This window comes from Asterias amurensis, chromosome 14, assembly GCF_032118995.1.
Source record: "Asterias amurensis chromosome 14, ASM3211899v1".
Taxonomy (NCBI): Eukaryota; Metazoa; Echinodermata; class Asteroidea; order Forcipulatida; family Asteriidae; genus Asterias; species Asterias amurensis.
This window is the reverse complement of record NC_092661.1, coordinates 19,850,635-19,865,366: the sequence shown is the minus strand read 5'-3', so window position 1 is coordinate 19,865,366 and position 14,732 is coordinate 19,850,635. Positions and strand designations below refer to the sequence as shown.

At 36.1% G+C, this 14,732-nt stretch overlaps 3 protein-coding genes across 3 annotated transcripts in view; 1 reads left to right on the top strand and 2 right to left on the bottom strand.

The window, feature by feature from the left end:
* The first annotated feature begins 156 nt into the window (after positions 1-156).
* On the top strand, positions 157-5,838 carry LOC139947573 (EEF1A lysine methyltransferase 1-like). Its single transcript, XM_071945514.1, has 5 exons — positions 157-220; positions 1,661-1,802; positions 2,160-2,242; positions 2,786-3,063; positions 4,113-5,838. The coding sequence occupies exons 2-5, from the start codon at positions 1,668-1,670 to the stop codon at positions 4,253-4,255; spliced, it is 639 nt and encodes a 212-aa protein (XP_071801615.1). The 5' UTR covers positions 157-220; positions 1,661-1,667; the 3' UTR covers positions 4,256-5,838.
* A 178-nt stretch (positions 5,839-6,016) lies between these two features.
* Positions 6,017-7,767, bottom strand: LOC139947574 (dynein light chain Tctex-type protein 2B-like). Its single transcript, XM_071945515.1, has one exon. The coding sequence runs from the start codon at positions 6,780-6,782 to the stop codon at positions 6,144-6,146; it is 639 nt and encodes a 212-aa protein (XP_071801616.1). The 5' UTR covers positions 6,783-7,767; the 3' UTR covers positions 6,017-6,143.
* Positions 7,768-10,355: 2,588 nt separating this feature from the next.
* The window catches only part of LOC139947510 (uncharacterized), a 28,490-nt gene continuing 24,113 nt past the window's right edge, over positions 10,356-14,732 (bottom strand). The window contains exons 8-10 of the transcript XR_011787359.1: positions 12,468-12,528; positions 11,811-11,873; positions 10,356-11,108 (exon numbers count right to left, since the gene is read on the bottom strand). The gene's annotated coding sequence lies outside the window, so the exon portion shown is untranslated. The remainder of the gene's footprint in view (positions 11,109-11,810; positions 11,874-12,467; positions 12,529-14,732) is intronic.

The following is a 14,732-nucleotide window of genomic DNA, read 5'->3' as shown; positions in this document are numbered from 1 at the left end:
AACCTACTTATTTACACTTTATCAATGAATACTCTTTATGAATACATATTTTTATGAACAACATTTATGTTGTTTATAAAACTTGAAAAAAGGCCAGCGATGTTGCTGAGCTTTAAATTGAACTTTGACCATTTGACAGTACAGCCCTCTAGCGGGCGCTGTCACACCACAACACACGTGAGTTTTGTTAGTTCAGTGATCGAGACTCCGACTCAGACAGGTAAAACAGTTTCGTTGTTTTATGTTTTATGTAGTAATGAAGTTTAAGCAATAATTTATTTTACGCATAATTTAATGAAAACAACACCGGATCTTTAGTAATATTGTCGCCATTTTAAAGGAACACGTTGCCTTGGATCGGTCGAGTTGGTCTTTGAAAAGCGTTTGTAACCGTTTTTTATAAAATGCATATGGGTAGAAAGATGTTGTAAAAGTAGAATACAATGATCCACACAAACATGCCTCGAAATTGCGTGGTTTTCCTTTTACCTCGTCGACTAACACGTCGGCCATTTATGGGGGTCAAAATTTTGACTCCCATAAATGGCCGACCATGTTAGTTCGCACAGTAGAAGGAAAACCACGCAATTTCGAGGCAAACTTGTGTGGATCATTGTATTCTACTTTTAAAACATCTTTCCAACCATATGCATTTTATAAAAACCGGTTACAAACGCTTTTGTTTTGACCAACTCGTCCGATCCAAGGCAACGTGTTCCTTTAATACGAGTTACCCTATTCAATTCATGAATTGAATATTGAATGCTCCATCATCATCATCTGACAGTGTCAGTGACACAGCAATACATTGAATACAATTTACAAACTGAGACATCATGTGATCTATACCTCCATCGCCATGATGAGTGATACAAACAAAACCAATTCCCACAAACCAGTCATACACACACCAGCACCAGTAGCCCCACTTGTGTGGCAAAGGATATATTCAGCTATCCCATGGCCACACAAGTGGGGCTACAGCACCAACAGTTTCAACCACCACTTTCTAAGTGAACTAAAAGTATCAGATGCAACAAATTATGCAATGGAGGCAATTATTTAAAATAAGTATAAACTGTCACAGGCTAACCTGCTTCAATATATGAAACATGGCACATTTATCAAGTGAAAAATAAGAGGTGGAGTTGGGCACACTTTTAAAATAAAAGCTCACCGATTAGGGTTTATTAATACTAGTTTACATAAACTATACTAGTACCAATACCCCTGAGACTTATTTCTATCTTCAATTATGTCATATAGTTGCAATAACAAAACCCTCCTCCCGACGGTGGAGGAGGGTTATGTTATTGCAACTATTAATATGTCATTGCTTACACAATAACCAGATTCAAAGGAATCACAGAGTTATTATGTCAGTAGTAGACCTAGTAACAAGGGCGCTGTATTCCTTTTTTTTCTAAGTTTTGACATTCAAAAATTTCGAAAAAAGGATTACAGAGTCCCAGTTTACTGGGTCTATGTCAGTAGTACAGTCATCATAGTGAACACCACAAATGACCACCGGCCGGGCTTGTCCTAATGTGATACAACTGGCCCAAAGCTAAAGTGTTAACTTCGAGCCGTGAGAACGGAAAGTTCCTTGTAAATTTGGCCTCTTCATCAATTATATAATTTCTTTACTCTCCGTCCGCAGGAATACAATGAGTGACTCGGATGATGATGTTCCACAGCTCTCTGCAGAAACAATGGCTGCTCTGCAAGAGTTTTACAGCAGCCAAGCTAAGACTCAGTCATCGGAATCAGAATCACAAGGAAGTAATATCAGTGAAAACTGGGTTAGTACGAAAAGCTTCTATCCAAAAATCTGGGCCTGGGATAATTGTCATAGTGTAAAGCACAAAATTGCTTAGCACAGAAAGTCTTGCTTATAGAAGCAGGTTACCAACAGCCAAACTGTAATGTATAGTGTTTGTGACTGGTTCCCTTCTAGTTTTTGATGAGCAGAACATTTTCTGAACTTTGCTTCACAGTTTTATGTTATTGAGCCCTGACCTTCCCTGACAATTTGTATTGAAAACCTCATTGTCTGATGGTCAGACCTTACTGTACCAATCGTTTAACATCACATACCTTGAAGATGCAAAATGGAAATGAAGATTTCCTTACAAACCTGTTTATTTGATTTCATACAGAATTTATCCCAGTTTTGGTATGATGAAGTTACTAGTGACGTCTTGGCTAAGGAGGCCCTGGAAGTAGCTGGTGAGAGTGGAAGGTATGTTTATAAAATTCTATTTAGTCAAGAGAGTGTTTTAATGGCATGCCCTAAGTGTCCTCATCTAGCAAGCCATCCAGTCATCTAATGGGTGGCCCTGGAAGAATTTTAGAAAGCCAGTTGGACAGCCAACTGGCCAGTGAGCAAGATGGCTGCCAGCCAAATTCCAACTAATCAAATGTCTTACCATTTAAAACTGGCTGACCAATATTAAGTGAACAAAAGTTTGAAGAAAAAACCTGTTGATTTTAAAATTGAAAGAAACATTGCACACAATATGCTGCTTTCTGGTGAGCTTAATTTTGCACAGATGACCTTTGGATGTTTTAGGAGGAAAATGTGGATAATACTACATTAGATGAGACACAGCATGCCCTTTTGTTATATCTAGAAGCAGTGGCATAACTAAAGGGGGCAAGTGCGTCCCTAATTGATGTCTGTACCCCTGATGACACCTCTGTGCATGACTTAAATCAAAACTATCATTATATAATGCATGCAATATTTACCAATAATTTGTATATCTTTTTTTTAATGATGCAGAATTGCATGTGTGTCTTCACCAACACTGTATCAGAAACTACAGCAGGTTAAGCCCCCATCCTGTACAACGATTCTGTTAGAGTTTGATAAGCGATTTTCAGTCTATGGAGACGACTTTGTTTTCTATGACTACAATGCACCCTTAGAATTATCCAATCTCCAGCAGCATTCATTTGATGTTGTTATTGCTGACCCTCCCTACCTGGCTGAGGAGTGTCTCAAGAAAACAGCACAGACTATAAAGTACTTGACCAAAGGAAAAATCATCTTATGCACAGGTAATGAATGAAGCAATTGCCTTCATATTTCTGTGACAAATGCATCCTTCTGTTTTTCTGTGTTTCTGTTTCGAGTGTCTGTTTAAATACTGTGCTTAACATTGAAAAGACTGAAAATACAAATGTTGACAAACTTGCACCTTACTTACATGATATAAAGCTGGTCATGGTGGAAAACTTCCTATGACATATTTGAGCTTGAAATGATACAGTTTTTTCAGGAATGAGTCGGAAACCAATGATTGAAAACATTGAAAGCGTTGAAGTTATTTAAAACAACTTTCTTATGACTCCGATGACCGATTGAGATTAAACTTTCACAGGTTTGTTATTTCATGTAAATGCTGGGTCGCAAAAAGTGTTTGTCTTTGACACATACCATTATTGTCCACAAAGTTATATTTAATTGAAAAATACTTTTGTTTCACATGGTAGTATTTGTAAACCTTGTGAATTGACTTGGGAAAACTAAACATGATTATTTATTTTAAGCTAAATTTGTAAATTGAAATAAAAGGAATTTTAAGACCTCCCTCCCTCCTTAAATTCGAAGGCAAAGAAAACTTCTAGAATGTAAATGTAAAAGACACAGTTTCCATCATCGCTGTGTGTTAAAGACACTGGACACTAATGGTTATTGTCAAAGACCAGTCTTCTCACTTGGTGTATCTCAACATATGCATAAAATAACAAACCTGAGAAAATTTGAGCTAAATTGGTCGTCAAAGTTGCGAGATAATAATGAAAGAAAAAACACCCTTGTCACACGAAGTTGTGTGCATTTATATGGTTGATTTCGAGACCCCAAATTTGAAATCTGAGGTCTCGAAATCAAATTCGTGGAAAATTACTTCTTTCTCAAAAACTACATCACTTCAGAGGGAGCTGTTTCTCACAGTGTTTTATACTGTTTTTCAACCTCTCCCCATTACATATCACCCAGTAAGGTTTTATGCTAATAATTATATTGAGTAACTACCAATAATGTCCACTGCCTTTAATGAAAACTTAAAATTCACTAGAGTCTTGAATTTTGTTTACCATTTCAGGTGCTGTGATGCTAGAGATAGCTCAAGATCTACTGGGTGTAACTGTATGCCCTTTCATTCCACATCACACCAGAAATCTAGCCAACGAATTCCGCTGTTATGCAAACTTCCAGACACATTTTCTTAACACAGACAACAGATGACCACTGTTCAGTTTTTAGTTTTTAATTATTTGTTACGCTGAAAACATGATGCTGCTTTATTCAAAGCATAAATGTGAAACCTTTAACTACCTATTTACATGTTTGGCAAATCAGGAATGTTGCCCATGGTTTAACAACACGGTATTACTTGTTTATTGATAGATTCTGTCTTTAAATCGCTACTCATTGGTTTATCGATTATTTTAAACATCAAAGTATTTCATTCAATTTATTAGATTAGTGGTACACTTAGATAGCTTTTAATGCTACATAAACTTTAATATAAACTAAAGTTAGTCTGAAAACCTAAGCTTTGTTTTGTTAAAACTTTTGACAATATGTCTGTCTGAAATACTCACAAATTAGCTTTGATTTGACTTGCTAGACCAACGTAAACACACACAATACATGTCATTGCTGCACACAATAGTTCTGGGGAACTTAAGTCTGGACAAGTTAAGTTAAAAGTTTGTTTTGTTTTACGTTAATTGAAAGCTAATGAACAGGGACAAATATGTTTATGGATTGTTTTTTATTTTTGCTGTGAAGCAAACTTATCACAATAGTAGCCAAAGACTCCAAATGAAACTCCTAAGGAGTCAAATGATTTGTAATAATCTATATGATTATCTTCTTGAAATTTCACCCCAAATTTCTGTTCATTTTATTTTATTTTCCCCCAAAAATAGTTGGATTTGAAGGTACTTAGGTACTTATAGATTTTACTAATCTAAAAATAAAATAAAATGTATAGACATTTTAAAAGATTATATGGTAGTGGTCTGAACTCCACCTTAATACTAATAATAAAGTGATAAATAATTGATGCAAAGCAGTAATAAATTATTATGTAAAGATTTGAACAGGTGTTTTTGTTACTATTAAAACTCAAAGGTCGGCTTTTATATCTGGACAGATGGTACAGCCAAGTTGATTGGGTGTTGCTGTAAATGAATCCTTCATTTAATGAAGGGTGTCAAACGAATCAACAATCATGGTATGATAATCGACATCAATAGTTTTAGGCGCCATTATTGAGTGGTGCTTCATTTCTAGTTACAATATGCATTGAGAGCCGACACCCTAAGGAGTTTCTAGTTTACACTTCGGTCATATCAATCACATATTATTTTCTAGAGATATCAAACATGTGTTCGAAAATAGTTGAATAGTTGCCCAGATCGATGTGTGTTTGATTACATTACCATGGGAACAAGATAACAAGTACTTCGACAGTTTTACACTCCCCTGTATGCTTGTCAATAACCGTCGAGAAAGCTAGTCGATTTACTTTATAATGACTTGGAAGTTAAAGTCTCCTCTAGCTTAATTGCTGTATAAGAGGATTTAGAAGATTATGCCTACATCCAATTTAAGAAATGAACATGCTAAAAGTACACTTAGTAAAGTCTATTTGCTCATTGGATGTAAAACGGACTGATTATGTGGTGCAATATTACAGCTGCATAAATTAATACGTGTTGCTTATTTGTAGGACATAATGTTCAATAATGATACAATAAGTTCAGACATTGCACTAGAAAGTATTACAGAATACAATTTGTAAAGAACTGCAAAATCTCTAGGTCGAGTCCAAAATGAAATTTTCCCTATATATCTAATTATTGTTGCAAGATCGACGAACAGTGATGCATCTAAACGATTTGTCTTATTTACTGATGATGAAAAAGTTATCGATTTTTTGATACAACTATAACAAAGGGAAACACTATTAATTAATTTTGTCTTTTGAAAAGAAACAAGTATTCCACATGGCACATTTGGACACGCTAAAACTAAATTAAGTTTTTGAAAAACTGGTGTATTTTACGTGCAAGTAGCATATTCTTATGGTTAATTCCCGTGCTTTGGTGAACATCGGCGCAGCTCATTCGTAATAAACACCGTAAACAGATGCAATGGCAAAGAGTGAAGTATTCTGATAGCTAGCTGAGGCGTAACTATCAGTGTCTTGATTCCATAAACATCGACTTGCTAATTCCATACTCTGACCATCATGAGAACCAACCAAAACATGTACAACGAGCTTGTGTCTCTTGAATTGCAACGCCTTGACTCGAACCTTGATGGCTTCAGATAAACGAGTAGTAATCCTCCCACTTGTTATTGGGTTGTACTCCATACTACCAAGAACTCCTTCTAAGACATCTGCAATCTCTTGTTGCACTGACAATGGTTTAAATGTATTCTTATCGTCTGGAGTTATTCTGAATGTGTTCTCCATCTTAGGTACAGACTGTTCTGATGTTGAGCTTAAGCTATGGAGCCGTTTAGACCGACCCAACATCGGACTCCCCATGTGGACACCTTTACCTGATGCCGTGAAGCTTATCTTGCGTTTGAGGAGATTCCATGTTGCAAGTTTACTGTTTGACCGGCCAAGTTGAGCAAGTTTCGGTTTGGGTGTTGCAGCAGTCTCTGATGAGGGTTGGTCACTACCTTCATGTCCTGCACTACTATCCTCCACCACAGTTGGCATCAATAACTTGGCTCTCAGCTTCTCCATTGTAACAACTTATATCAAAGATCAGCTGAAGCTTTGAAATCAGGATGGATGAGATGTATCCAATATCCACGAGGACTAAGTCTTTAGTCACGATTTCTCACGTCTAATTTTCAGCCGAGGTGTAGTGTGATGTATTTTATGAGCTATGGCTCATCGAGGCTCATGAGACGTGTTGATTGTGAACTCCCGTGTCGCAGCCGCTTATATCTTGTATTAACATTGGATCCGTGTGGACCAACTGAGCTATCCCAGCGCGAGAGTGGCAGCAGACGATTGAGAGATAGCATTGTCACCATGGGAACACCGCTTCAAAAATTAAATAGAGGTTTATTTACCCGCACGTGCAGTAATAGCACTTCACTTCCATCACAAAGAGTGAATGCTTTGCAACATGACTGTAAAAACAAAGTGAGGAGTTGTGTCGTAACAATCTTGTCACTTGTATAATATCTCCACAAGAGGCGAGTGGTCTTCAATAAGAAAGCCTGGGGTAATACTCAGGAAAACACCCCTTGAGAGGATTCACAGTTACTTGTGATAAGAGAAAGAGCACATCGTCTGTAAAGTATTGTGAAGTTTTCTTATTTTTACAGTGTCATGATGGTCACTTTAAGGCCGTTTCTACATTCAAAGAATGTTGTCCACCTAATAACAAGATGTGAAGATTCAAAGCTCATAAATAACTGACTGGCTACACTCAAAACCTAAAACATGGTTTTGATACCTTTTTAGTAAATCAACATCTTGAACATGACATGAATCTCCACTCACTGTGAATGAAGCTGTTTGTAAAAGGATTTATCTGTAGAAGTTTCAGCTGCTACAAAAGTTTAATGTCAGTCTGTGTTCGTTTGTGTTTAATTGTTTCGTACAAAAAGATAAACCCAGCAAACCCTTTAAATCGCAATGCAAAAAGTTCAGGGCAAACCCTGCAATGTTTTTCTTCTTCACTGCCCAATTTAAAACAACACGATTGAATGAACATTGAAACATCATTATAAAAACATTTCATTGAGAAAAGAAAGTTTTATTGAACGAACTCTTTGATAAACCAATACTGCACGTATTCCTTAATAAATTCTTAGAGCAAACAAGCACATTTCACCTGGTTAATTAATTGCACAGCAAAAGCAAAATTGGTAACCTTTGAAACGTGTACCCTGCCTGTATAGATCATGGATTGACATAATTCATAATTAAATATTAACCGACTTCAAACAAAATATTTACGAGACAGGCGAAGAACTCTCACGACACTGTTAAAACAAACTGTTACTATGGAAACCTCCAGCCCTGAGTACATAGTGTACACGATTTATTGAGCGTTTTAATTCCAAAGCCCATTAACATTTATTAGCCGTAGCAGAGTCTAGAGTGCATATTACTTTCAATTTCTTTCGATAGTATTATTGCCCATAGACCTTTGTAAAAAGCCCAATCAATAATTGTTTACTCAGTTTGAAATAAAACTCCGAATGTTTCCTCTTTGCCCTTGTATAGGCCTACCTACCAACATTTGTTTCGAAAAAAAATTCCGAAAATCTCGGAAGAGGGCGTAAAAATGAACCATGATTCGAGTTATATGATTTCATACCCGATTTTTGTGTTTGACTATTTAAAACATCCAGTGATAAATAAACCACAAGGGAAAATGTCTTTTTGAAACAATGTATGAAGACCACGTACATTCATGAAGACCACATTTATGAAAACATTTATGAAGACCACATACACATTTTAAGAACATGCATTTGGGACCAATTTTGTCGAGTCATGGGAGTCGAGAATCAACGGGTCATTCCATCAACTGAAGAGATGGTTTGAGCACAAAAATGCCGGCTCCTCTGCTGACAAATGGCCCAGAGTTTAGTCAACTGCTTCCCACCAAAAAGCCAAACCGTACCCGTATTGTATTGAGCTATTGTTAGCTATTATTACCCAGCATAGAATGCCACTTTACAATCATGTCTCAGTCAACAGTAACACACAACATTTACTCAGCAAAGGTTGTACGCCTTATGAACAATCAATCCAGACATTATCCTCAGTGTATAGCCATGCACATAAGTATGCACTAAGCAGAAATGTTGTGTGACTTAATAACTTCAAAACTCCTGATTACTTGTCCAACACAAGCATGACACGAGAGTAAACATAGGTGAAAATGTTTCAAGGTTACATGCATACCTTTTAGCATTAATTCCCTCCTCTATGGCTGAAGTTGAAGCCGCTAATTTGTATCATCTTGTGTCGTTTTCCAACAGTCCACAGCTTGAGCAGTGAAGGATTACACGTGTGCACAAGTGTACTTGTAAAAACGCGCTCATGTAAAATCAAGATGGCGTCATACTTTTCTGTCGGCAGATGTGATTGGTCCACGAGTTATGTTTAAACGCTCTGTATTGGTCCCAAGTTCTTAAATTATTAAATATTAATTAAACAAATAAAATACTCTAAAAATTATTGTTTTACTCAAAAATTTGTTTTTACAAGAAACTTTATTCACGTGTCATTTTAATGCCTAATTTTGATTCGCGGAAAAAAACTGTTAACTTGTACAGTTCAAGACGTGTCCTCGTGCAGCGCATTTTTGTTCACATCAAATTATTTGACGATGAAAAACTCATTTACAACATTTAAATTACAGGGTTACTTTGAAAAAACGTGTCTAGATTTTAGTATTCATTTTAATTATGATTAAAACTAAATCCTTTTGCTTTTGTCTACCTTGTTTTAAATAATTTTGTTGTTAATGCTTAATTTGCATATTTTCACTTTTGCAAAAGTAGCCGCCGAGCAGACGAGAGTTCAAAGGATGAAAGACAACGTGTGACTGTTGTAAAAATTTGTTATTTTTATAGACCGACTCTTAAAGGTAAGGATTATTATCAAACATTCACTTATACTTGGGGAGTGTCTAGTCAGAAAGCCACAGAGCCTACCATTTCATTCGAATTTCGGTAATGTTGTAGAATTATTTACTTTACAGGACAAGGGAAAATTATATCGATAGTCTCTTGTCAGTGACCGTGTGGCAAAGCAGGACCACTTCATGTCACAGATATTCTCGCAAGTATTCGTCATATCCAAACATTTAACAAGGCTCCCTGGAGAGGTGCTTTCTTATCAACTATTTATTTTAGCCCATATTTACTAATCTGTTAAAAGTGCTCAATCCCAGAACATGAAGAATTGAACATTTCCCTCAAAAACATGAGTTTTGAGTACCCGACTTCAAAAAACTAAATTGAAACTCAACCCTAGGTATTCAAGCTCCTTTTTGTATTTAACAAAAGAGTCAGACAGCTAGTCTTGGTTCAAAGATAGTGCATTTAGGTCTTATTCAACCTTTATTCTAGCACTTAAGCAGATTGATTCTGAAATAAAATAAGAAATAATTCCGAAGGGAGACACAATACATGTGTACACATTAATTTGGTAATTTTGGTTTATCAGCTTGAAGAATTGTGAAATGTCAGCATGAACCAAGACTAACAGGCAGACATACAGATACAACACGTACAATCACTAAAAAGAGATAACGTAACAATAATCATCATCACTGAACAGAGGTTTATCAGTTTCTCTTCAAGACACTTTTTATTTATTAATTCATAAAGAAACACAACAAAATAAATGAATTATCTGTGATTCAGGTTTAATGTGTTTTTGTTTAAAAAAATGACTGATTTTTTGTTGCACGGCCTGGGCTCAATTTCACAAAGAGTACGAACTGATCTTAACAATTTTGTATTAATCTTAATTGCTTTAGCAAAGTGTGATGTCACAATACAAATCACTATAGTGATATTGACAACTCATCTTAAAATGAATCTTTTTAGTGCTTTGTGAAATCAAGCATTGGACTAAGATTGATATTAACCCCTTGTGAAATCAGGCCCTCCTATAGGTCACAACAGATTTGGTAGACTTTGCTTGTTTTTGTCTAATAAAAAAAAGAAAAAGTTAAGTCTCATCCAAGAATTTTCTGCACCAGGGTTTTGAAAAATGTATCCCACAACTACCTTGGGCCCCCAAAAAAAATACAAGGGAAAACGTGGAAAATAAGAATCTATTTTAACCCATCAGGTTTTTGTTTCTTCACCATAGCAAAATACACACCACCAAACTACAATGCTTGATGGAGATATAACCAGACGGCTTTATGATTTACTGTGAACACAGGGGACCAGACAGAGACTGTCACAGTGTGATAAAGATTTATGGATATGCAAACGTTATGCGACTACGAGTGTCCATTGCAACATGGCACATTATCATCTTCACTAGAAGCAAGACCTCCATCGTATTTGCAACCAAGAGTTCCTGCATGAAGAAAAGAAGACAAGAGGCAAGTTTTAATATTTGGGGGGTCATCTGAGAATAATGTACCACTGCCTAATAAAGATACTCACAAATCATAACTTGTTGTTACTAATAAAAAACCAATTACATGTACTTTGAGTGAAACACATAATGATGACGTTAATCTCTCTCACAAGATGAAATAGGTGCTGTTAGGGTTTCATAATAAGATGAAAAAAGAAGTTTAAGACTTGTTTTAACACAAACTCAAACTGTTTAAGTTTTGTGAGTGTGTGTGAATTTTAAAAGCTAAACCAAAAAGAACATTAAAATGTAAATTTTAATTAAACTTCTGGTTTGAACAGGAAGCGAGGTCAAATCAGGTCACCATCAACTATAAAAAGTGTTGAACGATCAAGTTTAAAAGACAATGCAAAGACCCACGTTAGTGGGAAAACAATTCTCAAATTAGCCTGAAGAAACAAGGGTACAAAACAAGACTGCTCAGAACACCTACATGTATTTAAATTTGAGGTTAGAAATGAACAAGAGGACTTCAGACTGCAAAAACCACAAATGCTCGTTTTCCCAGGTTTTGGAACGGTCATATTTTGCAATAGCAGATGTCTTCATTTTAAAGGTTTGCAGCCAAACAAATAAGTACAACACTACAAGAATTCCATGCACGCTTGATGAATAACTCAGGCCCAGCTTGATCCTCACCTCAATTCCAGAATGGTCTCATCATCTGTGGACACATTCTCCTGCTGATTCATCAAAGCCAACCTAAAGAAAACAATAAACAAGTGAAAACAATAAACAAATGAAACTAAGAAAGAAGTTTAAACAATACAATCAGTTATTGTATCTGTATTGCTAACAAACACAACTGAAAGAATTTCATCTTTAAGAGGAAAAGGCCATTGGAAAATCTTCAACTCTATGTCTCCATATAATTCCAGGCCAAAAGATCAAACTTTGGGTACAGCAACAAATCTTGTTTATTGCTTATAACATGAGAGAGTAACCCGTTGAATAAACTTGAGACATTGTCGCTTGTCATGTCTTGTTTATGTACATTTTGTACCACAAGTTCACTCCAACAATTCTACAATTCTTACAAGATTTTTTCGAAAATCAAATTAATAAACAGCACCCTTGTATCAAACTTTAGGGCCAGTCACACTACAGCGATAACGAAAATGATAACGATCACGGCGCAAAGAGAACGAATTCTATTGGTTAAACTGCTCTGCGCAGAATACGCGCACACTTATTCCACCAATCAGGGTGTGCATTGTTATCGAGGCCAGTGTGACCGGGCCTTTACACCTGCAAGTATAGCACGCAAATTATATTTACAACAAAAGATAAACTCACCATTTAATTAGGCATCAGTAACTGGCAAAGGTACAGTTCATCCTGGACTGGCCAACCATACCTTACAAAACAAAATGTATTTAAAATGTGTTAGTAAAATATCAACAAATTTTCAACCCTAATGCAGATAATTATTGAGGAGACGTAAACAAGAAAAGTTAGTTACAGTGACTACTAGGAGTTTGATCATGTTCAATATGCAATTGCGAAGACAATTCTTAAACAAAAAAGAACATAAGGTTAATGTAAAGACAATAAGAATATTTACAATGTAACCATCTTACAGACTTTTTCTAAATGTTTCCAACCAACTTCTTTGTCCAATGACGACATTAAACTGTACAAGCAAATCCTTAAAACAAAATTCACCATTGTAAGCAAGAAACAAAGGCTTTGAGAAGTAGAATACTAAAGGGCCCATATTTGGTATCTGGATAATGTTAAACTGTAAAATAACTGGCCAGTCAGATCTAACAAACATGCATTGCTATTCACTATAGCAATTGTGCCATTTTTATATCATCCTATTTGTCCGATGGCAGTGAAACACTACTAATCGTTGCTGGTCAATATATATGCCACAGGTAACCGAGCTGTTGAACAAGCAGTGAATAGCAGATCTCAGTGGGACTGAACTACCAGTAGGTTCAGGTTTATGTCCTTTTGATGCTCCTCCATTAAACCCAATCCCTCTGTTAATAAATTGTATCTTTCTTTACAGACATCAATTGAGGTGTCTAATGAGGTAGCACACAATAGGTTTGGTTGTTAAAGCAAATCCCCTGCAGCATTTTGAACATCTAGATTTGCTTAGTATAATAATCCACAATACCCACTTACAGAGAAATACAAACTTCAGATGCTACACGAGTGTTGCTCACCGACACATCGGTTAATACTAGTTTGTCTGTAGCACTCTGTCAAGAGCTGCGATTTAAGACGTTGAATTCGGGAAGATTACACCCGTTTCAAACGGGCGAGGTCATTTTAATTAGGGCATTTGAAGGGGCATCAAAGCCAAGACCAAGGTAGCAGATGTCATGGCGTGTGTAGTTCCAGCCCTGTCTATGCCATACTCTTTGCCTTTTTGCTTTGTTTTACTTTGTAATTTCAAATTTGTATTGTCGCTGCATTGATCCATTCTTTATTTCCTGTACATTTTTAACAAGAAGGCCTAAAATAATCAGCCACACTGGATGGGTTAGCCTCCATAAAGTTTATTGTAAACACAAATTCAATTTTATGGAAGTCTGGAGTGTGTCCATCTACAAATCCTACTTAATACTTTAGTACCAATCTTACAGAATTGTAACCTAAAGACAAAGCCAAGAAGTCGCTTCAGTTGACTTAAGTTTAGTGCAAGTCTTTCAGAACAAAGATGATAGTTATCAACCTACATCTCGTCTGGCATTTCTTACTGATACTCCAGTGTATAAAATGTCCACAAAATGATTTCTCATAGTATTACAAATTATAAGAGGGGACAAAAAAGTCCTTTTGTCATTTAGTAACATGTAGATATTGGCTTACGGAAATTGTTTTCAAGAATGGTTTCATAGGATTCATGATAGATGATAGCCTTCCATCCAAATCATTTGCCGAATAAAGACGGTCAATTTCTATAATAGAATAATAGCACTCTGCACTAACGATGTCACTTTTGCTGAAAATACCCAGCTTTCAGTCAAACATTCCACTTCACCACATTTTGATGCGCCAAACTGCACTAGTAGCAAAGCCAGTGCACATGAGTTAAGGTAAAGGACATACGTGTGAGCACGTTAGTGTGATTGACACATTGTCTACGATCCGGGAAAATTAGCTTCTATTTTTAGCACTTGCGGAGTGCTTCTTCTTTCTTCCTTAAAGGCAGTGGACACGATTGGTAATTACTCAAAGTAATTATTAGCATAAATTCTTACTCCGTAACGAGTAATGGGGAGAGGTTGATGGTATAAAACATTGTAAGAAACGGCTCCCTCTGAATTAACATAGTTTTCGAGAAAGAAGTATTTTTCCACGAATTTGATTTCAAGACCTCAGAATTAGATTTTGCGGTCTCGAAATCAAGCGTCTGAAAGCACACAACTTCGTGTGACAAGGGTGTTTTTTCTGTCATTATTATCTCGCAACTTCGACATCAATTCAAATCTCATTCAAAGTGACTTTGAAAAGGATACATTTTTCTATCTGAATTAATTTTTGTAAATATAATCGCTGGTTAGGCTTCACTTTTCCTTCTCACTTTTCTGTTGTGCCTTTTAG